The sequence below is a fragment of the Haemaphysalis longicornis genome, unplaced genomic scaffold (genome assembly GCF_048455015.1).
Source record: "Haemaphysalis longicornis isolate Haplotype H1 unplaced genomic scaffold, Haemaphysalis longicornis Haplotype H1 scaffold_10, whole genome shotgun sequence".
NCBI lineage: Eukaryota > Metazoa > Arthropoda > Arachnida > Ixodida > Ixodidae > Haemaphysalis > Haemaphysalis longicornis.
In genome coordinates, this window is record NW_027526204.1 from 55,657,700 (window position 1) to 55,684,613 (window position 26,914).

General features: G+C 44.1%; 1 protein-coding gene across 1 annotated transcript; it reads left to right on the top strand.

The window, feature by feature from the left end:
- Window positions 1–452: 452 nt before the first annotated feature.
- On the top strand, window positions 453–14,225 carry LOC144157741 (uncharacterized). Its single transcript, XM_077688514.1, has 5 exons — window positions 453–610; window positions 4,519–4,673; window positions 7,392–7,459; window positions 12,453–12,539; window positions 14,059–14,225. The coding sequence occupies exons 1-5, from the start codon at window positions 494–496 to the stop codon at window positions 14,190–14,192; spliced, it is 561 nt and encodes a 186-aa protein (XP_077544640.1). The 5' UTR covers window positions 453–493; the 3' UTR covers window positions 14,193–14,225.
- Window positions 14,226–26,914: the final 12,689 nt, after the last annotated feature.

Consider the following 26,914-nt stretch of genomic DNA (forward strand, 5'->3'; position numbering starts at 1 on the left):
AGTGGAGGACGCTGGAAGACATGGTGTTGTCATCACCACCCGTGACCAATGTCCCAACCTCCCTTACCCCATTTTTGAGAACATTTAAGTTTTAGCAGGCCATACGCGGATCTCCCCCTTTCCACCCATGCTTGCTTTAGTCAGCATCAGCCTTCTGGCGGGGCCGTTGAAACTTCAATTATCTTCCAACATACACTACACAGCTGCTCATTTAAAAAGAAGTCATTGAACGACAAGATAAGCGAACTGTCAAAACGTTCACCCAGCGGGTTAGAAAAATGCAGTGGAGGGCTGAAATAAAAAGAGTAATTAGGCTGCCTTTGTTTATTATTGGGCTAGTGTAGAGGCGATATGATCTGTTCAATCGGCAATGTCCCCGATTCAGCCAATCATAGGGCCGCTCTCACAGCCGAGTGGTCAAATGGATCGGCCCAAAATGAAGTTGAAAAGGTATTTATAACGATGTAAGGGACCGTAGCCCACACGTTTAACGATGCGTGGTCTTCTGGGGATAGTCTCAGGCACATTTTGTGTATTGTCTCTCGCTTTGTGCACCGCAGAAAGCGAAACTAAAGACGAGCTTGGCCATGGCATTGTGGACCTGAAAAAAGTAAGTTGTTTAATTTACATAAAAAGTCACCTGCATAATGCACCTTCAAAACCCGTTAAAGGGACCCTGCAAAACGTTTTTGAACGCTTTTCTAAATCTTAAATGCTTGCAGAACGCAGTCACCCAACACACCCAGTTCTTAGATTAGGGGGTCGCAAAGTACCTCATCCAAAAATTACTGCTCTATGCCAATCAGATAACTTGAAAGCTCGCTCAAAAGATTTTTATTTCCTTTCCGCTGTTGACGTTCGTCGACCTACCGAATTACGTCCCTCAGGCCATGTAGCGGCTGTTTGCCGGTTTTCCTTCAGTCGCGGCAATGAACACTTTTGGATTGCAACTTTAAAGGGACCCTGCAACACTTTTGATGAGCGCTTCACTCTTCCCTTTGTGTCTGGAACCACTAAGAAAGCTACAGCTATCGCCACCACGGAGCCCCACGGGGGAATTTGCTCGTCGCACCAGATACGCCTTCGATTCCTGCTTTATTTGTGTGGCGTTTTTTGAAGTTGCTATCAGAAAGAGTTCATTGCTGCAACTGAAGGAAAACCGGCCAACAGCCGCTACATGGCCTTTGTGACGTAATTCGATCCGTCGAAGAACGTCAAGATCGCGAAAGAGAGAAAATCTTTTGAGCGAGTTTACAAGTTATCTGATGGGCATATAGCAGTAATTTTTGGCTCAAGTATTTTGCGACCCCCTAATCTGAGTAATAAGTGTGTTGGGGACTACGTTCTGCAAGGATTAAAGACTTCAAAAAATGTTGCAGGGTCCCTTTAAAAAGAAAGCCACAAAAACAAAGCAGAAACAGGCGGCTTGGCTGGTGCGACGAGCAAAGCGCGCAATGCCGCTCCGTGCTGGCGATAACTGTGGCTTTCGTGGTGCTTTGAGACGCGAAGGAAAGAGTGAAAGCGTTTATCGAAAGTGTTGCAGGGTTGCATTAATAGCGCCACTGCTTACCAAAATCTGGTTCCCACGGGTTGAAAGGGTTTATTTAATTCATAGAAGTCGGCACACAAAATAGGCAGGTGTTTTTTTATTCTAGAGGGACAGCGTATAAAAAATGTCCGACAAGAAGCCACAGCGTGTTCATTTCTGCCAGCCAATTACGGTCAACTGACAATAGCGAACGATTGAATCATCTTGAATTGACGAGCACTTTTACAACTTAAGGCTAAATGTTAGTAGACGAGTGCGAGATGATAATGCTATAATATGAAGGCATTTTTTGCATACAACCATAATATTGAAGAAATACTGCACCTTGAATTCCATAAAAAAACAGCTGTTGAACAAACTCAAAGCATACCTAAGTTAGCCCAAATTTCAACTCACACGTATTCCAAAAGGAGTGAAGTTGGTTTCCTTTTGCGGTATTACAACACGTTCTCCAGAAGAATGGATGTCTTGGTTTGTTTCTTCGCTACGTCAAGTTTTTCACGTGTTTGAGCAGGTGATTTAAAGTATAAAACAAGAATACTGCTCCGAACTGCGACTGCTATAATCATATCTATGTCTTTAGCTTTTCTTGGTTTATTAAAGAAAAAAATATTGCCTAATACTTGTGTCCGTGAATGCGAAGGAAGCCTCTAAATTGGCAATTTTCCTTTTTCACGATTTTGAAAATTTCAACAGGACTTGAAAAAAGATCGTTTGACATGACTTAGGCATCCGTCGCTATTGTCACTCATTTACACGATATTTCTAATATTCCACAGACGTTCTTGAGGTGTACACATAGGTTAGTGGCAATTTTTTCTGTGGGTAGGGCCGTAATTTTTTACTCAGTGTGCTCTGCATAGACTGCATCTTTTTACAATGACATTAATTGGAACATCATTCGTCTGTACGTGCAGATTTGATCCTTGGTGACATTTTCAATTGTCGTGGACGTAGGCAATAATCATAATGTCGATTTCAGGAAACAAACACATGTAAAAGGGTGTGATCCGCCGTAAAAATCTACGCAGTTGTGGTCCTTGTTTTATGGTTGCTCACATTTTTTACTTTGGTCATGTTTCAGCAGCCTACGAGGTTTTCTTGTTGTTTGGTGTATTTTGTATAGGTCAAGTAAAGCCCCACATGTGTTCAGTATTAGGGAATAAATGCCGCATAGTTCAACTTTTTCTGTTATTTTTATTGATACTGTTTATCATAGACACTACCTTGGTTTGAAGGTGACCACGTAAACTATTTGTAATTCTTTGTTACAATGAAGAAAGAGTACGCAATAAGAGGGAAGTTTTCTTCACTCTCAGGAAGTCATTTTGTATCTCGTATTAAAGGCACTTTTCCCTCCATGAAATCTCTGCTTGATATTACTGATAAATTCACCACTAACGATTTTACGGCGTCAAACCTTTTATCTAAAGGCATTTGTAGTGGTGTGCCTTGCATCGTACTGTTGCTTAATGGCACACTTTGCTATTTATAGTTCTGATAAATGTTTGAAGCCTCGAGAAATATTTAACGATTAAGGTTAAGAAGTGATGGCTCCTTGAAAAGAAAACATGCCACACAATCACAATTGCACCAATTGTCTTCAACACTGGCCAAAACACTGCTGGCTTTTCTTTTGCTACTTCACGGGAATGCAGCCGGTCACCAGTACTGTTAGCAAATAGGAATAAAAAAAGGAGAAAATTCAAGTTCTGCTGGCCTTTGACGCGACGCATTTTAGAGTAGCTACAATTTTGAAATTCAGAACAAAAATGGATGCAGTTGCACCCAACGTGAAAGCTGTTGGGTGTGCGGAGCAGTGATTCACCATTGGGTTCCTTGTGTTATTGTTTTGAATACCTTGAGGTTAACTTCGGTTTATTTGTGTTTTGCCCCCATTTGCGTGCAGCTTGAATTTGTTCTTTAACCAAATTAGGGTTAGCTTGCCTCTTCTGCCATTTCGACTGAGCTTCCTGAACTTAACCGCATGATTGGCTTTTCTTGGCCTTGGTTGAGTCTTGCCTGCTGCCTGACAAAGTTAGGGATCTTCTCTTCGTGGGCGCTAAGTATCGGCTTCACGTTGTCGCACAGACGAATCGGCACTGGGCGTCACGGTGTTTCGTGAGCAGGCGCCCGCTATCGCTCGTATCGTGGCAACTGTTTGGTGTTCATGGCGGGAAGGAACGGCTATTTGTCCTCAGGACATCCGAGGACAAAGTCTTGACTAGTTTTGGAGTGTGCCAGGGTGGGTGACGCCCAACGACATTTGACGGGCGACATCGGGGGCCCCTAAAGTTCTTCACTCTTAAAATATGGAAGCAGCTTTGTCAAGAAACTTAGTGGACAGTTAGGTGTGTTGTACTCATGGTAAGACAGGCTTCCGAAATTACTGTGCACAACTAAATTCGGCCTTTTGGTTGGCATGGGAATAGCCGACGGTTCAGTGGCACCTAGTGGCACTGCAGCAAAACAAGAGCAGCAACTGTTTACTCGTATAATTTAGACCACCCCGGTTTGCCTCTGATCAGGCGAAACAATCGAAAGGAGAATGTATATTTAATCTTAATAAGGCTACACAGAAGGTATTTAAGTAACAGTCCCTATGATGTTAACAAAGGTTCAGCCTGTTGCCAACAAAATTAGCCGCAACGTAAGAATAAGTACAAAAGGGGAACAGAGCAAACTCAGACAAGACACAAGAAGAAGGAGGTGACAAACACGAGCGCTGACTTACAACTGAGGTTTATTCCTTGGCTTTTCACTCTTCTTGTGTCTTGTCTGAGTTTGCGCTGTTCCCCTTTTGTAATCATGCACCAACTCGCCCAAGCCTTAACCCTTGCAAGAATAAGTAAATCTTACAAATGTCCGCAGAATCCAAGGCAATGGTACCAGAGGTTGAAACGGTATGAGGCGACTATTGTTTATCAAAGTGAGTACACTGATAATTTACACCCCGCCCAATTCTGCAGGTGTACGCAGCATTCCCTTCTTTGTTCGCAATATTCGACCAAGACGAAGATGGAGATCTTGACTGCGTCGCCACTGAGCGTACCGCATACGATGTGGAGACGCCCGACACCGCCACTTATGTCTGGTTTCTGCAAGGAGGCAACGGACACGAAAAGTAATGCCGGAAACTTGCCCTCTTACAACGTAGAACAGCAAATGTTTGAGGCAGTCAATTCGTTGTCAGCAGAAGAAGTCGAAAGTCTGTCTTGTAACGCTTGCTGTACATATCAAGCTCTTCGAAAAGATGGTTGCGCTTAGCTAGATCCAAGCAGATCTTAATTTTTGCCACTATCTGATTGTCTACTCAGTACAAAAAAAAATGGCCGCGTATATGCTTTTTTCGCTGCAAATGGCGCTATTTGATCGCTCAGTCACCTGTACCTAACAGTCAGAAAGCATATTATGAAGCACTGCCATTTCCGGGTCAGGTGCATGCTTTTCCTAATACATCGGTTGTGGTATGTAAATAGAGAACTAGGAGAATAACTTTACGCCAGAAATTTTTAGGAATAATGCCCTTGCCAGGTGAAGCAATTTAAAGGCCTGGTATATCTGTCCGGCCTTTATTATACAAAACAGCTTGTTGCGCAAAGCACGCATACACTTAACCAGGTGAACAGACATTCATTGTACGCATTTAGTGATGTTTGAGTAGATTTTTCCTTTGAATGACAGTCCTTCCAGGAAGAATATGCATGCGCTGCATTTACAGTTCATTTACTTCAAAGCAGACATAAAAACCTATTTTAGTGTCCAAAAGAGAAATGCATTGAGAAGTATTAAACACAAGCCCAATGAAACCAGAAACACCGAAAATGACCGTAATGAAAAGATTATAGGTCGGTTAGAGTCTCCATGTTGACTGACAATAGGACGCACATTTGGAAAGCGCGTATTATGAGGTTTCCCACAACGATGGAAATATTCAAAATGGCGATGGTTGGCGGAGGATTCCGCGCATTTATGTATTCAGTAAGACAAGCATCTGAAAGATGCTGACAGTTTTGTGAACTTCAGGTGGAATTCAGAACTGTATGGAACTTCAAGGCAGTCAAAGAAGGCATGAGACACTTGCTAAGCTTAGCCTAAGTAATTGTGACAGGATAATTGGTGATCACATTTAGGAGCGCCTAGTTTCTAAGCTTTCAGCTATATGGATTATTTTATTCATCTAGGATTCCACCCACGAATGGAATTTTTTCTTTACGTTTCGTAGCGTCCCAGGAACTTCAACACATCTCAGGTCAGAAATGAATAATGAAATACTTGATCAGACAACCGTTCTACGTCAGTATATGAATTTAGCGGGTAGTTATTGCTCTCCGCCAGATGAGTCATCTCAGGACACAAAGCTGCTGACTCGGTTGTGCAGGAGGCTAGCATTTCACTAACCTCCGCTGTTTTTTCTACAGCCCGCCAGCGTTATTTAGAAGCTTCCACAATTACCTGTGATGCTACAACTTCTCTAGCCATACCCAGCTTTCTCGCTCAAAATTACAACCTCTCGGGAACCTACAAAAACCACTGTAGGAAAATGATATTTGGCATAAAGCTAGAAGCCGACCTGAAGATTAAAACGCTAAAAGAATATTTCAGGTTTCTGACTATTTGTTTGTGTAATTCGGTGTAAAATATAACCCCCCATGCATTTCTATGGCATAGTTCCCGTGGCTCAGGAACCCAGTGGCGCAACGTGCGCTACTTGAAACTGTGCACAAAGCAAGTATTCACCCCAAGTATTAGCTGTGCAAAAGAACTTTTCATTTCGCTAAAAATTGCAGAGTAATCACTGTTGAAAGGGCTGCCATGAGCGGGGAAGCTGCACAAGCATCGCTGGTTAACGTACAAAACGACAAAAAATCCTGGAGTTCAATAATTACTGTAAATCTCGACAATATCACCCAAACAGAAACAAAATCTCGCCCTGGAAACTTCTTGACACAATACTTGACAACGTCATATACAATGCTGAAACGTTCCACAAGTTGTGTAGGACAACGATAGCACCAAAATGTGCTTACTGAGATTTCTCCACCCAAGTGACGCTCCATTCTCTCACTTTTCACCGTTATACATTCCCACGACACCGAACCTCCTAGGACCCCACCACAGAACTGAACAATCCGTCCGACCAATACTTCAAAGCAACCTGACTCTCTTCGGTAATGTTGAATTTGCCATCAAATGTGGCCTCACTAATAGAACGTAGCGTTACGGCTTAATAAACCTCTCTAGCCTTCTTCTTTGACCACGGATCGCTGAACTACTACGGCGAGCCTATAACGTATCTCTGTAAATTTGCGCTCAACCTTCATTTTTTCCGTTTCCCTTTTTCTTTCTCGGTGCAGGCCACTTTCGGTAATTAGAGGTATCTAAAAACATCGTTTATGGCTATACTGAGCACCAAAAGCACAAAATGGTTGCTTCTGTCCTGACTGTGCCCTTATAGCTTTCTGTAAGTTTTCATGGAGTTCAATTCTGTGAGACGATTTTTTTTAAATCGTACATAGGTTATTACCGTACGTTTGCTCAAACGTGTCTTCTTCACCCCGTCGCCATGATCAGTGGAACTTTATAGTGTACTTTGTCTTTCTTCCTGGTACGTGATTTTTATGCAGAAGAAAGGCCAATACAAGAATAGAATGACCTACCTGACTGCTCTTGTGGCAAAGGCCCATTCCGGAAAAATTTCCTGTTTCGCTTCCTTCTTTTCCAATCAACACAAGCTTTCACACCGGAATGTCGCATTGGTCGTTTGTGTGATTCTTTTTCTCCAGCCGCACCAAAGCAGAAGTGTGCGAAGAATAATCACAAAAAGTACTTTGCTTTTTAGGAAAAACATTACCTATCACCTAAAGCCTGGACCGACTACTAATGTGGCCCTCTACACCATTGATGATGGTAAGTTTTTCAGTGGAACAGTAGAGCTTGCTTGAAACACGTGGCGCCCGAGGACGGGAAATCACCAAATCGCGTTGTTTGAGCGGTGCGCGGTACTAAAAAGTGATGGGAATGTAAATCTGTGCACCACTTACAGCTGGCAGTAAATTGTATGAATGAACAATTTGTTTTTCTCAAAAGAAGTATTGAAAGTACGATTAGTAAATATTGCAAACATAATGGTTAAAAAAACCAGAAAAACAAAACACGAGAGGGCAAACAGACATATATAACTGGGGAAATTGAAAGCACTAACACTTAAAATGGATGCTTTTGAATGCTTTTTCGATGTTCGCACTGCGAGTAATGTTTCCAAATACTGCGGCAGGGTATCTGCGGTGTACTGGTATGGGCGGGCACCTTCCGCTACAGCGATATTCTCTTGCGAAATAGGTACAAGCCCAGCACTTTTGATGCGCTGCCGAAGGTTAATTAGGCGTGTTAATACGCTGCGCACCACCCGTGAGCCGACCAAAAAGGTACCAAACGAACCTTATTTACGGTGAATTTGTAGAAATGAAGAGACAGAAAATTTTTTGTAGCGAAGATATCACGGGTCTGTGGAAAAAAATTGCGGGGCTGCGACTGGAACCCCGGCCGTTCGCTCCAATACCCGCGAGTCTACTCCTAGGCTGCTGAGTCGCAGGGCGGACTTCCCTTCAGCAGTTACTGAAGGCAACAGGGGCAATGTTTCAAGCACACAAATTCGCGCCGCTGGGAGGGTACAGGAAGGGCAGGGTTTGCGCCTATCTGTGAACGGAATGCCATCCCTCTACTGCTTTTTTTGCGGCAGCTGACGATGTGGACGTCTCAGTGTGTATATAGAAGTGTATAGTACGCACCGCCGCAGGAAGCAGCTTGGCTCGCTACTTACTGAGGCGCCATTGGGTGGCGCAAATGTGTGCTGTTCACGGGGTGTGTCAAACTGTGCGAGTTTCGTACTAGAATAAAATAGCTGATCCTGGAATTGGGTGTTGGCGAATATATCATGCTGTATGTGATCAGGAATTTGTGGGGCTTAGAGTTAGTTACCCCTAGATCGAGTGTGACGACGTTCCACGGAATGTCCAACTTACAACACGTCGAGCTTGGGGCACTTCGTAATGTCGTCAGATGTGAAAGCGTATTGTTAAGCCTAATGTTCCTAAAAGAGAACCGTTTGCCAGAACACCGCAGCAGGTGTATCTGATCAACCTAGTTTGCACATTGGGAGTTAGCCCTAACAGTTGGCGTAACAACATGCAAGGCCCTCTAAGCCTGGTTTTTGATTGATTGTAGGGTTTAACGCGCCGACGCAACGCAAACGATGAGGCGCGCCGTAGTGGAGGGCTCCGGATTAATTTCGACCACCTGGGGATCTTTAACGTGCGCCGAAATCTCGTACACACGGGCGTTTTAAATGCAGAGCATTTCAGTAACTCACGATGTCACCCGCGTTGACGTCCGTAGTCCGCATCGCTCCCCCTACATTATATAAAATAATGTAATAACTTAGCGGCGCCAGGTTTCGATCCCACGACCCTGCGGGCGGAACGCAAGGTACATGGTGCTCTACCCACTGCGCCACAAAGCCGACACAGAATGGAAGGTTACCAACGCGCCTTGTATCCTTGACTCATTCAACCGTCGGCCACAGGTGCGCCGCCTCTCCCCCGCGTCCTCCTCGCCTTCTCTCCGCTCGCAACACCATCTCTCGCCGCGTTCGGTTCGGGCGCACAACAGGTGGGGACGTGCGCAACACCCTCTCTCGCCGCGGTCGGTTCGCGCTTAAACCACATATGTCGTTCGCGCGCGCTCCGGTCGCTAACATCTGTGGCGTGATCGTGACGTCAACATCACACGTTCGTGTGGTGGCGCGATTTCGGCGCTATAACACTCTCTCGCGAGGGGCTTTGGATTGGAATGGATTAAAGTGGATTGTGTTGGATTGTGTTGCGTCATAGCCGCGCCACGTTGCGTCATAGCCGCTCCACGTTGCGTCATAGCCGCGGCAGGGGGTTCACGGCACAGAATTTGAAGTTTCTTGAAGTTCTGTGAGGTTTGACGATCTTACAACTTCGAAGAATACGCGCATTCAAACCCCGATTTTAAGCCATACGACCGCTGTTCAGTGCATAGAGAACGATATCCTCACCTTACTCCTCCTCCTCTTGAGTGCAGTTTTCCTATAACGCATATCCGAATATCGGGAAGATATGGCTGTGCAAAATAGAGCTAGGCGTCAGCTTCTTATGTAAGCATTCGAACAAAAGGAACAGTCAGCTGCTAATAACCCGTCGTCGGCAGCGGCGTGCGTCGGCGAGTCTCGGTGGGCCGTGATTACAAGCTGCCCACAACCATCCGGGGAAAGTCCATCGACCTCATCTTCAGCAACTTTAGGGTTCATCCACTACAACAGCCCTTGACTTTAGATTTCACTGGCCATAAGGCGGTCATATGTCTAGGCTGGAAGACAACAATTACAACAACAACAACCAATACGTAATCCATAAGACTTGCAGGCGCGCCCCCCGCGGAAATGCTCTGCATTTGATCGTGCCCCTCGCGAGGGCGATGTTTTTTTTGTTTATAACAAGAAATAAACTTGTTTTTCGTGACTTCACAAGGCTTAATGAAAGTCTTGTCATAGTGGTGTTTAGTGTGGTCAGGCATTAGTTTCACTGCTACCCCCAGAGGCCTGCCTGGTAGCAACATTAACTGCGACGACTCAGTAGCTGGGAACGAATTTGCAGGACACAGAAATGGATAAGATTTTTTGCTTTTCGCCTCCATCAGAAAAGCGACCGCCGCGGCCGGGAATCGAACCCGCGACCTCGTGCTCAGCAGCCCAACGCCTTAGCCACTGAGCCACCGCGGCGGGTCTCTCAGCCTGGTTTTACGTCAGGTTGAGGGCACGTGCTCCATGGTGAGGCCTCAAAACGTACAGGTAGGCTTAATGTCACAAAAATCCCATGAAAGCGCCAATACCACATGACGGGAGTCACTAAAGATGAAAGCGTAACGTGAGGTCGAATGTGGGGAAAATTCAGGAGAAGCGGTGGTAAATATACCCCTGGTGCTGATCCTCCTTCGCAGCCGATAGGAGGATCAGGAGCCATTAATTCGGGTACAGACGCCAGAAGACGGACACCGGCTTTTACTCTCAATGGGCCACTGAATGTTCGTGGGTTAATGATTTTATTGTTACGAATCTCAAGAGAAAGTCCATTTCAAATCTGCAACGCTGCCCCAATGGTTCATGACAAAAAAAATCTATCAAACTGGGGGTCTTTTTACAAAATGAGGAACGGGGGATTTATACAGGAGATGGCATGTTTTATTTGGCGACCTCTGCCCTGGAGACCAGTAGTTGCTTGGCGTCAAGGTCAGCGGTGACCATCAGGTTCACCCGAAGCTCGAGAAGCAGTTGGGGAGAGAAAATACGTGGGAGGGCTGGATTGTGAGCACAACGGGGTATGATGTGGGTTAGGGTGCCTGGTCGAGAACGAAGTTTACACTCTGCGATGTAGCCAGGTGGGGTGAGGGAAAGTGTTCCACTGAATTCGACGGAGAATAGTTTCTTCCTGTAAGTGTAGATTAGGATGAGTAGGCGGAATGGATCACCTAGGAGCGCGGTAATGCTGCGTGATGCCTTGGTATGGGGGAACAGAGGTGGAGTGTCCAAATATTGCGGGGCCTGTTGGTGCAGTGTGGCGTTTCGGAAAAACCAGCGAAAAAACAAGAAGACATGATGCAAGCCCACCAATGCTAAAAGCGGTCACTGAGTGCCTTCATATAATGTTCAAAAGGCAGAACTGAAGATCACTCGGATGCGACAAAAAGAAAACCATATAAAACGTTGAAATAATACCATACGTTCACAGAGTTTCGCACAATATTACAAAAAAATTGCTGGGAGGCATAGAGTAGACGTGATGTTTTTCACTCCTTGTAGGCTGTCTGAACTATGCTCACTCATAGAAAACGTGAGAAAAAAGAAACGGCCTGTAAAACAAAACATGTGAACATGTGCAGAAACTGTATGACACATGTGATCAGCAGAAGGTCCTTGACGTGTGCAAGGTATATAACAGCCAAACGGGCCGAAGTGCAAATGACTGGTTACGTGAGCACTGTGCCTGGACCAACTCTCAAGGAGCTGGTCACCTTGCCTTCCACTGTCGCAAACGCAAGTGCACGGCATGTATTAAAAATGCAACTATTCTCAACAAAGACAGAACCAAAACGGGGAAAGAGATACTTGAAGCGTATTGTATCAGACAGCAACAATAAGGAAATTTGCCGCAAGCGCAAGTCTACGCCATGTTGTGAAAATGCAACTATTCTGGACAAAGATAGAACCAATAGAGAGAGAGAGACACTTGAAGCGTTTTATATCAGACAGCAGCAAGAACGAAATTGTGTTAGTGTAACTTGCAGTGCCTTGAGTGACCGAGAGATTGATTGTACAAAGCTGATAGTTATAGATTAGAGCGGTGCACTGAATCCCGCCTGTGTTCTTGTGCTAAAACCTTCTCGCATGCGTGGTGGTCGGTTTATTGTAGGATACATCATTCGTCAAATATAGGTTCAGTTGCTAGGCATCGAGTGTGTTGTAATTTTTTTTGCCTCGTGGGTTGGTGTTTTACCGCTGTGTTTTTCAAAACGTCCTGGGTTACCTGGGAAGCAAGGGCGCAGGTTTGCCGGTGGGCATAGTTTTTGCGCGCCAGTACGGTGTACTCTGGAGTCCAGACAACGCCAGTGTTATGAGGGTAAGACAATGCAAGTAAAATACAAATGACAGACATTACAAACTTTCTTCGCCTTGCACCTGTTTTTGGCAAGTTTCAGAAAAGCCGCTGTAAAGTAATAAAGTTTTTGTAATAGAGGGGGAAGCGCAGTTGTGAAGCTACTTTCTCGGCGAATAAATATCTTTCGTCAGTAAATTCGCACATTCGTTCGTTTTGCTTTTCAGATGAAACCACGCAATATTATCTCAGAGTTCCCTATTCAGATTACAAGAATTGCCTCATCTTGGAAATCCCTTATAAACACTACGACGGTGCGTATTCGTTTTATTATTAGCAAAGAACGTCTTTTATGCACACGTTACGGGTGGTTGTGTATATGTGCACAGGATTCCTAGAAGTTCAGGGGATTAGTATATCATTGAACATTTCTCTCAATAATCACCACTAAGACCAAGGTACCGTGACGAAAGCTGTAGAAAGAGGGTTCGAGAAGAGAACGCTGTTTTTTGCTTTGATGTTAAAGGATGTGTATCTTTGAACACTTCTCTTATGAATTCGCGTGCGTTAGATTGAGTACAAAGACCGATCACCCATACATGCGATTGGCGTTCCAAAAGTTGAAAGCAAAACTAAGAGCGCTTTTGAATGTGGATTTCCGAAAATTTCAAATGTATTTGTTCTGAGAACAAAAATTTTGAGCACGTCGCCCTCGTCATAGTTCATTTAGAACGAGTGCAATGAAGGTAGAGATTATGATCATGTTGCTAATGTTACTAACAAGTTGCATAAAGTGGGGCAGCGCAGTTCAGCTTCCTGTGAAAAAATGAGGTGACATAAACCTGCAGATCCGAATTCAGTTTAGAGGAGCCTGCCTCTCATACAAAATGCACTTAACCAACAGCTGAATCCGCCCAATACGCTTTTGTCACACACCCACGGTACATTATTTGTGTTATATAATTAGTGCTGCTTTTTATTTTCTGGGAGAGATATTCCAATTTGATGCATTTGACGCCACACAGGAAAAGCAGAAGTCGGCGTTGTAACAGTGCAAAGCTGAAATATGACGAAGAAACATGAATTCCCGCATTCAGTAACAACTGGAACTGCAGAATAAGATGCCTGTTTTGAAAAGAAGCTTTTAAAGGAAATACAAATCCAGAATAGATCCCATATATGCTTTAGTGTTCGGTTTCGCCACAGTTCATCTTGAGTCACAGTTTCTCAGTTTCCTCTATTGCTGTTAAAAAAATTGGTGGTCATAATAAAAAGCTTTCACTTAAGTCTGTTTTTGTAAACGTAATTAATGACGATTGAGCGCAAAAAAAGCAGTAAATAGTCACGACCCCCCCCCCCCAATAACCGAGGAATTCTTGCAGTACGGCCTGGTATGTTATTTTCCAGTTGTAAAAGTCCCCGTTGGTGTTGCGAAAGTATAGATCTGGTGGACGTAACCTTGATCTATCTTCGTACAATTATGCGTTGTGGTACGCTGTTTAATTCAAAGCACCGAACGTGGTAAGACAGCGACTTACATGAACGATATAGCGCGGTTCTTGAGTGGTTATCCTATATTTGATTTACGCCGCCTGCTGAAGACCTACTATTCATCCCCTCCTTTCCTAGCTACCGCATCTCTCCGGCCTGGTGCTCGCCTTTGGCCATTAAATGGTTTACAAAAGCACCTTACCAGTCCAACGCAGCGTGATTGATTTACGGAATCAAAGTTAGGAATTGTGAATGTTAACGAATTGACATCCTAACTGGGAGTAGATTAAATTTACAGCTTTTGTGCGTGACTCGTGAAAAACAAAATTGTTTTCTTTGCAGAGTGTATGCTGTGGGTTTCCAGTGAAGCCAAAGAAAATATCCCGCAGACTTGCCTTGACATGTTTTATGAACTCTGCGATGAAGGGGGCGCAGCTTACAGTCCAGACATGTGCCAGGAGGGGATAGACTTGTGAAAACACCAAATAAAGCCGATGTTTAAAACAAAACGCATAATTGTTAATACCTTCGGAATTTCAAGCATCTTTTACTCGGAGCGGTGACATTTTTTGGCTTTTAGACGAAGTTGACAGTAATAATAAGTAACAATATTTAAGTTGGAACTGGCCGACAACATAACACATAACTAGGTGTACCCCAAATAGCCCCAGTCACCAGTGCGGCTTCCACGTTATCTGTCGCCTCGAGGGCTGATCGATCTGAGAGCCGCTAAATCCACTGAGTAATCAGATGGTAGCACTCGGAGACCCCTCTCATCGACGGCCACGTGCATCCCGTGGCCTGTGGTACCTCCTGACCCCAGCGCGCTGTTCGCAAGATAGCTCTTACGTCAGGCTCGGGGGGGGGGGTTCCTCTGGGTGTCGATTGGTACCATCGTAGCTACAGCGCTGCCACCCTCCAATGCAGCCAGCTTTGCCTGCGAACGGAACACTTTGAGACCGAACGCTGGCGGCGGCAAGTGAACCCCCTCAAGAAGTCAGCCGTCGTATCTCCGTCACCAACACTTTGCAAGTAAACGATTCCTGGCTGATACGGAAGCCGTTCTCGGTACACGTCACCAGTTCCCATCGCAACAGGCGCAGACAACCAAGCGCGATAGCGCTTGTGCGTGAGCTGATTTATGCCCCAAGGCTCCATTAGGAGCCCACATGAGCTTGCGACACGCGGGGATCCCCGTTGCCGCCATCATCGCTTATGACGTGGCGGCGAACACTTGGCGCGCCGGTCGCTACATGGCCGTGCCCGATAAGATGCGAAGGTATGAAGGTAGGTGCGAAGATAAGGTGCGAAGGTATTTATACACACACACACACACACACACACACACACACACACACACACACACACACACACACACACACACACACACACACACACACACACACACACACACACACACACACACACACACACACACACACACACACACGCACGCACGCACGCACATATTTAGCGAATCAGAAATGGGAAGTGAGGGGCTCAGTGAAATTAAACAGAAAATAAGGGTTGGCAGTCAAGAAACCCTCGGCAAGCAAAGGGGAGGTTGTGGTGGGTCATAGAAACAGATGAAGAATTTTTGAGTCAGAAAGAGAGTGGTGAAAAAAATCCTTATTGTCTGTCCTATATATATATATATATATATATATATATATATATATATATATATATATATATATATATATATATATATATATATATATATATATATATATATATATATATATATATATATATATATATATATATATATATATATATATATATATATACAATTAAAGCCGTTCCAGTGAACACGACAACTGCCGCAAGTGCAGGGCAGTGATTGGCTAAATAGGCTGTGGCGCCGTTATCCGCTCAATGCTCCCACCCATCCCGCTCTTCGCCCCCCTGTCTCACTCCTCTCTTGGTGAAATGAACGGAGGTTTGTGTAATTCAATTCAAATTACCCGTTTTCGCAGTTCTCGCGCGCCCCCTGCATGGGACAGAGCGAGCGGCAGTTCTGTTCTTTATATGCTTGCTTTCATCTCGCATGTGCAGGCGCCTAACTGTAGTGTTGGGAACGCGTCGTTTTTGGCGACCACGTTTTCGCTTACTATCGTAAAAACAAACGCAACGGGTGTTCCTAACTAAATGGACACGGGGGCTATCGGTTACATACGCAGATTTTGCCTGAAATGTACCCGCAATTTTCTTCGCGCTAAACAACGGGGAGACGTATGGCAAGCTCCAACAGTTCAGGAGTTTCGAACGGTTATGACTACAGACGGGAATTTTGAGGCAAAATGCCAATTTTGTTCTTGAGTCCGTATCAAGCTATTCCTATCATATGATCGTGAACTAGAGGATATGAAACAATTTAAGCAATACTTTATTGTGACTATTATTGCCTATTTTGAGGTTTGTGCGTAGATGGGCTTTTTAGCGCCTAAAAATGCCTTCCTTATAATTTATATGCCCTTAAGAATACCGTTGCATCCTACCTACGACCTAAAAACGCTTTCTTTATGTTATCCACGCCTTTTTTGTGTTTTCGAGCACATGTTCTGCTAGGAGTGCTCCCACTTTAGAAGCCTGCAACTCCGCGGTTTTAGATGCGACGCATCTCTCGCTCTCGGGTATGTCCCTCCGTTGTCGCGGCATCCGCACGCTCACTGCACATGTGCAACACTCCTCCGTTCTTCTCTCCGACAGCTGTGCGCAGTGCTCGCGCTCCGTCTCATTATCATAACAGCTGGTGTGCGCGCGCTTCGCCTACGTTCACGTCTGCTCCGGCGCGCAAGCGTGCGCATGCGCACGACTGTCCCCCCGGCTCCTCTCCTTTCAAAACCGGGAATATAAACGGGGGAGCGCACGGCGCCGGATCAGTCAATCGCTCGCTCTCGCCCTTGACTAGACTTTGCTTGACGATACCTCCGTGCTTGACTTGAAAAAGATCTTCCGATGAAGACGTGATGGAAGCGACAGTCCCTTCAGCGAGTGGACTGACGCAATCCAATTCCAGCGATGGGTGGCCAGTGCGGCTAAAACACGTGTACTCTCTCATGTCGCGTATGCATGTGCATTGAAAGTAACATTACGCCCATCTTCCCGCGTATGAGAACACCCGCATGTGATGGAAATGCATCATACGCATTCACAACACGTTTCAAGCGATTTAGAGAATCAACCCAATGGAAACGCCAATTGAACCCCCTCGATGCGTTGCATCACATCAGGGTTCCCTCGCGGGAAGATGGGCGTAATTTTTCGCATGCTGTTGGATTGTAGATTCCGCGCTCTGTGCCAAACACGCCGAAACTCGAAAACCGTGCTCAAGCTGCTGCCCCCAGCAACTAGGCCTCTTAAGCAACCAACCTCGCGCGGCTAGGGCTTGGCGTCGCTCACGTCCGCGCCAGCACTTTCGTTCAATGCTCTTCTGTTGGGCTGCGTCCGGGCATCAATGGCGAAAACTTTCGGCGACATGCCGAATTCATTGCAGAACATCCAAAAAAGAAAAGTGAACGAGACTCAATCTCCCATGTTTCGTGCAAGGTCAAATATGCCTCCCGGTAGAGGACCACGGGAACATGGGACACACGAAAGTTTCAAGGTGATCCCAGGAACACATGCACATGTACACTGCCGGTCGGCAAGATGCCAGTCAACGCATAAATGTAAGGTAGTCGGTTCGAACTGTGAAGCATGGTTAAGTACCGCGGTAAAGATGGGACAATAAGTAGAGACCACACAGGACTAGCGCTAGACATCAACTGAAGTTTTTACTGCACACATAAGAAGATATACAGGAACGGCGCATGCGTGAACATGGTCAAAGCAGCAAGAAATAAATCACGACAAATTCAAGTGGTGCATTTTGTTACGCACGTGGCAAGTTTGCATTCAGATAATACATTTCCTTTTTTTGACAAACTAATAGATGCCGTGCTTACACACCGGTGATTAGTGTTAATTGTAAGCCGGTGATAAGTGTGTAAGCACGGGTAGCAGAACGTGTAGCAGCAAAGAAGGAACGAGGAACGGACGTTACATGCAAGTAAAAATGCAAACACCAAGTAGCGCAGATGGTAAATGGACGCCCGAACAGTCGTGCGCGCAGGACGGGAGGAGCAGGACACTAAGAGGCTTTCGCCCCTACTGAAATTTGAAAATTCAGGAAGCAGACGGGACTAACCGTCAAGGTTTTCTGTATTTTTGAACTGTGACTTTGGGTTGTGGTTTGTTAAACATCAGGTGCTGTTAAAATTACCGTTAAAATTACTGTTGTTTTGCACAGAATTGTGCATTTCAGGTTAAAAGCCGTGTCACTGCATGGTAAAATTCACCCTGTTACATTTAATCGTGCTTCAAAGAAACCGGTAAGAGAAATATAGAAACACATGGTGAGATGGTGAGAATTAGTCTCATGTAAATTTTGGACCCCGGAACCTTCAGTATTCGTAAGTGTGTAAATACTTGGTGTAGGAAAAATGTTATTCTTACGCAGTTGTGGCCCTAACTTATGTGTCCAAATTCACAGAACAAATGCATCGCAAGGGCTGGAGCATCGGGTTTGAGATATTTATCACCTGGAACAGTGGAGAAAAAATTGAAGCCGGTAAATCCATTGGGCTTTTCAAGCTTTCCATTTCTCTAATATTTTATTACGCAACAAGGAACAGTCGACGGGTGGATGGTGGCTTTTGGGGATCTCGATGCTCTGCAAATATTTCCAAGAAACTAAAAACGATTATTCAATCGTTCTATCATTGTTGGTACGGCGTTGATAAAAAGCTCGATGAGAGATTGCAAAAGCTTCAATAGAAAACCTGCAAAAATGCCCTAAGCACGATACTGACATAACAAACTTACTTTTGTTTCTTTTCTCTGGATGTGTTGACAGATGTCCTAAAGCTTTTTTTTAAAAAAAACCTTGTTTTCTGCTTGCAATAGAAATTTATGCCTCCTCCTTACCTTCTCCTTCACTTGAGTGGGAAAGGCAACCCCAATGTCGTGCCTCTAATTCGGTATCGAGATTTTGATCGCTATCTATGAAATATCTAATTGGGTTCTTGGTTCCATAGAGGTACTCCCCGTAGCGCACAATAAGTAGTTCTATTAAAAAAGGTGGTCTTCTTAATAGAATATATGCTATCCCGTGAGGCCTCTCGGGTGTTCTGGGAACAGTCATACCATTGCCTTCTATGGGATAGACAATTAAGGTCCCCAGAGAGCTTCAGTGCAAAGCACGTCGCGTTTCCTGTTTGTGAAAATCGTGTTCTATACCTACACCTGCGATCAGCATCGTAAGTGCGGTCTGCATTGTAGTGGTGTTCTCCTAAACACCTGATGGTATTTACTCAGGTATTACTGAGCCCTATTCAGTATATAAACGCAACATAACTGTACTGTTCAGTTTCTTCTCTTCTATCTCGGATTGTCCACCACAGACGGCACAATGAAGCTTGCGGTGAGGCAGAGAAAGTAGACCAGATGGCAGTAACAGGGACTAATGACGTAACATTTCCAAATGCGTTTGCACTACCTGTATCTCATGCAATTTTAAACAGGTGTGGGGTTGTCTGGTGAAGTAGTGCCTAGCTGGAAATCCTTTCCTCACCGACGAAGTAATTCGTATCAACGTTGCAATTGGGCACAGGAAGGCACAAAACGCCAACATTGACAGTCTGTTCTGTCGCTCTGCTCTGTCACTTTGGGAATGAAGGGACATTATTTAGAACATGACATAAGAGTCATCCAATTCCCGCTTTATACGGTACAACGCAGCTGCTAGTAATTCGAATAGTTCAGCTTTTTCTTCTTCGTTCTAAGCATGGTTCTGTTGGCAGGGACACTGGGCATCCAATGTAGGTACTGCAATTAAAAAAAAAAGTTTTTTTTAACAGAGATGTCATACAGTTGCAGCATGTACAATGAACCTGTTTCTCCTAATTGTTTCGCCCAAGATAATTGAAAACATTCCTCACATACGTATCTTCTAGTAGGGCAAAACAGGAAAGAATAAGTTGCCTCTTCGCATGTATTTTTGTAGATAACTGCGATAGAAAAGCTAAAGAAATAAAATGATCATTGGTTCTAGTTATATGAAAGCTCGGCAAAAGATAAGTGTTATTGGAAACTACTATCAAGAAAAACCCAGAGCCTTCTTCTTGAAGTTCCTTCGGTGAATGATGACTTCCTCGCTACGATATTTGCTGCAAACAAAATTACTGCTCTCTTCTAGAGCCATTCTAGCAATTGTCGCTTGCCGGCGCATACAGCTATCTATTCGGAAAAGTAATAATATGAAATCTACTCCGCAAACATAGCTCCTTGCTGTCGTGTTTGGTTCCAACCTTTGGAATTATGATTGCAGAAAATTATAATTTTTGTAAGCAGCAGTTCGAAGTTTTTTTTCATGGTTGCGCCTACAAACAAGAAGTGCTTACAGCAAGAATAACGGACTGGACCCATAGCGTATGTGCAAGCTTGGGAAAGGTTAGGTTTACCTCTCGACGAGAGCAGGTAAAGTGTTGTTCAGGGTCAATAAATTACCACGAGGTAACATCAAATTCCACCATGTTCCACCTCTTTGAATTATAGCTAAGGGGCCCTGTTGCAAGCCAATGCTAAGGTGTCGTTCTTAGAGGGCACGTTGAATACGGCTGCTACCTACCCGGCCATATTTCCTACAGATCTAATATGAGGACTATGGCGAAATATGTTGCTTTTCTTTCATAGTGGGAGAACATAAAACATACTGTCACATAAATGATAAATTATGCTAAACGCACACCCGTGCAGTCTATAAAGTCAACACTGAAACAATGCTACAGTTCAATAAATAAATGGGGCCACGACACGATTTCAAGCTTTACCTAACTACTTGTACCACAGAATTAGGTGCCTATTTATTAAAATACTAATATAGAAGAAACGTACCCAGTCAGATGCCTAAGGCACTTTGGTGTTTCCTTCGGCGCATTTATAATCCTTCGCATTTTGTATTTATCTGTATCTCAGTAGAAAAAGCGCACTTACTTCAAAATTTTTTTTGCTATGATCTAGTACTTCTAATAAACCCTAACTATTTATTTGGCTAAAGTTACAGCACTTAAAAGCTACCTTCCAAAAATAAACGGAAATGCGCCCAATGCAGTGGTTATAGTATCCAGTTCCAGGTCAGAAGAGGTCAGGGTAGATTCATTCAAAATGTTGGAAACCAAGCCCAAAAGGTTTCATGAAAAAGATGCTTTGTTGCGGAAGTTAACGAACTTAGAGTGACCTATACTATAATCAATATGTAGTGATGCAGGTGTTACGAAACACAGATCCTTGCCGAAAGAGCCCGTAAATGGGGTTTTGCTGAAGTCAGGAACATCCCACAAGCGAATATGTATAGATATGTATGAGGATTCATACGATTAAGAGGCGTCCCTGTTTAGACTAGTCATGTGCGAGAAAAACAGGACAGTGTAAACTTCGTTATAGATGCCGGTGTGACAAAATAAAAAGTATAAACGTCTCAAGTTACACATTTAGGACTTTTCTGTATTTTCAGGTGAGATTTGGTGTTGCAGTTTTCAGGATTTCAGTGACATAATAATTTATTGAAATTTTTAATTGTTTAAGAATTTGCCCAATGCGTTTAAGAAGTGTTTTTGAGCAGGCGTTCTTGTCCAGCATTTGATACGGTAATTTGTACAGTGAACTTAACGTAAAGTGGCTAGTTGGGCAAGTTGGCACGGGAACAATATTACATGGGGCGTATGTCACTTGGTAGTGCTAGTATCTCTGTGATGCTCTTCCATAAGCCACTGAAACTCACTTGCAAAAAAAAAATTGCGCGCTTACCCGAAGCATCAGCTTATCATGGCGTCCATGCGGTCCACATAACGTTCGACGCAAAAACACATTTAAATAATGGTGTCAACATAAGCAACCGTTCGATTACTCGGAGTGACAATACGTGATGTACCTTTCCGCCTGCGGGAAGGTTTTAAACACAACACCATAGCCTACAGCAACGCACAACCTTCTGCCTGTTTATGGCGTTTATGGTCTCAAATGACATCGTCTTATTTGGGGGACCTTTCCCAGGCTTCACTTACTTACTCTTCATCCACACTTCATCCAAACCTCACTCTCAGCCTTTTTCAACATTTTCGCTGTCACCCTAATTGATTGCACTCTGAGACATTCGCGTAGCATCTCTTCCAGGATAGCCTCCACACCGCCAACTGGCCCCACGACTGCCATGTGGCGCTACACCGTCTGCGCGCCTATTTTTCTTAGCCAGATTTCTGTGGGCGAGGAACTTAAGCACCACACTACATATTGAAAGGCTGCAATAAAATCACCGAATTGAACGTGTAGTGCTTTAGCGCATAGCGTACCTGTCAGCTCGAAGTTTTGTCTATTCCCTACGTTCTCTTTTTTTTCCAGCTTTTGTTTCCCATGTGGGGGATACCAAAACAGTCTCTAGCCAGGTATTAACGCTCCTGCCTTCTTTCCACCTCCTTGCTTCCTGAGCTAGAGCTCCTTCACCTTCCACTCCACCCAATTCCCACTGTTCCATATCCATTACTCAATGGTCGTTGAAACGAGGATTGACAAGCGAAGCGGGTCAAACTAGAGGCTTAAAGTTTTTTTTGCAGTAGACAAGATATACCCGACTGACTGGCCCTAACAAAATATTACATAAAAATATGAAACGATGAAACGTAACAAGGAATTCGTTCACTAATACAAAAACTAACAATGAATGATTCGAGCTTTAAGTGCTGATGTTAGAAAACCCGTTGCTTAAGGAGTCTTTCTCCATCCCAAAAATATAGGTACTCGCGGGATGTTCTGGCTTCGCTTCCTAGCCTATATTCTTAAAAATAGTTGAACATTTTCTTCGTTGCATCGACGCCAATAAAGCAGAATTTTAAAAGAAGTTTTATGAATTAGGTAAATGATAGTAGCCCGTGAGCAGTGACACCTGTTGTGGCAGATACTTGAAACGAAAGTATTTTTAAGTCGTGATATGACTCCTTTGAAATCATGCGATCACCTTTGGCTTTTAAAATGAGCAAATGTTCTTGGCGCACGTGATTTTGCTTCAACGGGGAGAAGTGGAACTTGGGGAATTATGTATTTTTTATTTGATACAAAGCTGTCTTTCCTCTATGCCTTCATTTTTATTGACAAACTTTTGTTATAAAGCCTTACAAAATATAGTTTATGTCGAGCAGTAGCGTGACTAGTCAACGCAAACTGTAGGCGCAATAGCCATAAAGACTAACATCGACGATGGACACATATTTTACAGGGATTACGGCCTTGTTCACCTTTAAGGGGATTGCTTATAGATTCTTGCTTTGCGTCGGTATTCGTTCGCTGATATTTTTCAGAGCTGTGTTGTTATGCTGTAGTATATAAATTTCATTACTAATTTATCTACATACCGTTTTAACAATTTTGATACGTACTGAAAGCAGAAAACGGATACCGCGCAGTCTGTAACATTGCCAAATGCATCTAATAAGAAATGTAATCTCGATCAGTCATATAAATAAGTTGTAAATCCACACATGATTCTCGTATTGTCAAGATAGACTAGTGTTAGCACTACCGCTCAACTAAAAAAACATCCAGCAAATTGCGTGTGCCAGTTTAAACAGTGTTCGCTTGGTCGTAAGATGTTGTGTATGGTGCCGCTGAAATAGACAAAAGGCCTTCTGCGGTGAGCTGTCGCTTCCGTTTTGTCTGAGATAGGTTTGACTGGGGTGCGGCAGATTTCATGGTGAAGCTACCTTGTGCAAAGAAGGGAGCTAAGACGACAAATCTGTACTTCTATGATTAGGGCTCATAAAATGATGTGTCTGACTGACTGATGGATTCATTAACCGCGAGCGGAAACCGCTGGACCTAAAGACTAATTTTTAAAGCGTTTTCTATTATGGCGTGGGGATTACCTGAGGCATACATTTTAAAAATTATGCCCGTAACAGACATAAACGGGGAAATTGCGTTTTCTAAAACTCTTAAATACCTCGCTCACCCGTTCGGATGTAAAAGTAATCTTTGCTGATATATGTAGCTTGTATGATTCTCTAAAAAGTTTTGCGGTTTTGCCCTAACCAACACAAATGGCACGAACCAGCGTTTCGAAGCATATTGCGTGCATTAAACATCTCCAATAAATGTTTTACTGCTTAGTACATCCTATTGGTGTTTCCTGATAAATGGTACTTCTAAAATTGTACAAACTGATTTCAACAATATCGCCCTGCGACTCCGCTCAAAATGCAAGAGGTATGGTTGTTTCCTCTTTTATAGGGATCGGTGAAACACGTAAGGGAAATGTGCCTCCAGAGAATCAGTTGAATTTTTATTCTGCGTCGGTGTGAACTTGCACATCGCTATTTATATTTCGTCGGTCTGACATTGACAGACGCATCAAAATTTCACACTGGATTGCACGCGCCGGAGCACTGCGTAAACCCGAATAAAACTATACGCGCTCGCAAACCATACGAATGAAACCGAACGGGTTGCCAGCGAATCGTTTGGTGAACTCACTGTACGCTGCAGCGGAAAAGCGTGATTCGCGGGGCTGTCTTGTGGGTGTGCTTGGCGAGGGACGACCTGCTAGCGGGTCTCTTTGGCAAATGTGTAACCGCTGCGTTCCTGCTCCGTTTAGTGTAAGGCAGACGGTTGCGTTGCGACGAGCTAAGCTAGCGCCAACAGTAGGCGCTCATTAGCATTGTGACGCACTACTTCGCTTCATTTCTCTTACACGGCAGCACCATGTAAATGGAGGAAGTTATAGGTAGGGTATATGGCCCGTTCATACAGGTGTATGCGCTTCAGCTCATGGCGCAGTTGGTAAAGCGTTCGGCACCTCCTGTTGCGGCGACGGAGATCCCAGCTGGAATCCTAGCACCGCCGCGTCAATGGAACTTTTTCTGGCGATGTCATTTCCGTGACGGGTTATGACGTCATTAAGATCTTTGTTGATCCCGGATTAAAACACTTTCTTGTTAAACATTTTTTTGGATATTATGCCCATGGCGGGATGAAAAGGTTAACATGTCATGTGAATGCCAAATGAAACTTGCGGTTGCAGAAACTTCTAATTTAAGAAAAACATTCGTAATATGTTGCAGGACCTCAATATTGTGAATGTTAAGAACATTGCAGCCCTAAGAAAGCGCGAAGCGCAAAAAAGTGTTCCACAATTTTTTTTTACCGCGAGCCCGTTTCGATATTGGACAGCATTTGCTTATATAAGTTACCTACAAAAATGCGCAAACATTTTCGTATAAGATTTTTTCTTCCGGCCTTGCAATAGAGCGGTTCCAAAGTTTTGGTAAAAAAAAGCTTTTTTTCACGGTTTCTTCATTGATATACAGCCCATTTCTCTATCCAATGCACTTTTGTTTTTTGCACATACTGCCCGTAGCGTTGCTCGACAACCAATTTGAGGATTTTTTAAACAAGTGTATAAAATGGCGATCAGGATTTCTTAATTGCACCCCTCTCGAAGTGAAATTCAGTTCAATTTTTGGGCGTAGCATAGCACTCGCCTTACGTTGAGAATTTCTGCAACCGCGTCAGTTGCGTAGGAGCCCATGGTATTCATTATGAAACCATGTTGAATTGGTACCTCTTACAGCTACCAGATGATACTTCCCATGAGTAAGGGTTCCTTTAAGCCGGCTATCTTGGTACAATTTTGTTGCGAATGGTTCGAGTAAAGCACATGTTCCAGCCGTTTCTTATAATCCCACGACTTCATGAGAAGCCCGGGTATTGACAGCGGGCATGAGTTCCTGATTCTATAACTTTTACGGTGAACAACCTTATTGTTTCAAGTAAGACATAACTTAAAGGAGCCATGAAGAGAAAATACAAGTTCGTTTAATTTGAAAGCACTAGGACTCAGTATCTCACTCAGCTCCATTAGAGCCACAAAAGGTGTTTTTTAACGACAAAAAAGCAAGAAGTATTTAAAAACTTTCAAATTTTGCGCCACAGTGACATGTTATGAGCAAGAATGACGTCATACGGGCCAACAATAAAATATAATTTTTAGTGCTTTAACTGCACGTTAGCATTCAAGTGATGCGGTCAAATGGAACTAGAGGCCCCATTACAGACGTCCAGTCATGTTTCGTCGCGACAGGTCAGTTAGGCGGCCGCCAATCGCACAAACAAGGTTCCGTGACGTCATAGAAAAGTTGCGGGAAATTGCCTAGGGGGTCGCCACGGCTTCACACGTTTTCTTTAATATCTCCATTATTTTTACGAAGCTTGCGATGATATTGGTATCATTGTTATCGGGACTAAGCAGTCTTTCTAATAAAGCCAACTTGTATTTTGTCTTCATGGCTCCTTTAACAATTGTTCTACCCATTCGTGTAATTATTACAGGAGCACACGTGGGCATCGCGGGGTAATACCGCTAGACCCATATATAAGGGTGTCGCATTGGATGGTCACTGTGAACATCTGGCGTGGTACCCTGAAAGAGAAAGGGAAGTTACTTGGCTACAGGTTACCGAAGGAGGGTCACGAGGAGCCAAAAAGTGTCCTCCACAGTGTTTACGTCCCCCCCCCCCCCCGACGTGACGAGGTCTTACGACAAGGCGTAGACTTTGCTAGAGACGCCGAGATCTCCCTGGTGTGTGGATGAAGGAGCAGTGAGGGTTGTGAGTGTACGAAGTGGGGTGATCATCTTGAAAGTGGGCAAGTCTCCAAGGTGCGTTTTACGTCAAAATAGGCGCCCAACACCAAACAGTTGATTACGCGGCTTCTGGTCATAACTTGGGAATATAGTGATATCGCAACAAAGGGATTGCGCTGTTACCTGGGAGGTTTATTGGATATACAACGTATGGAACACGCATGCAACTTTCCCACCTGAAGGATTGATTATAGACTACACAACAGCTCCACCGACACAGTCAGTATAAGGTAATTTGAGAGGCCGCTGTGAAAATGAAACGGATTTTGAGAACTCCCCAAGAGGAACACTTTACAAAGCAGCGAAGGAGAGAGCAGCAACTTCGATCAACTCGGTGTCCAACACGAATTGATATTCAAAGATGCACGTCGATTGCGCTTGTCCATGTCCTGGATACACGAACCCACCGAGGTCCTAGGGTGCACAAAAATCGCGCATTCAAATCGGTTGGACGGAACAGTATGA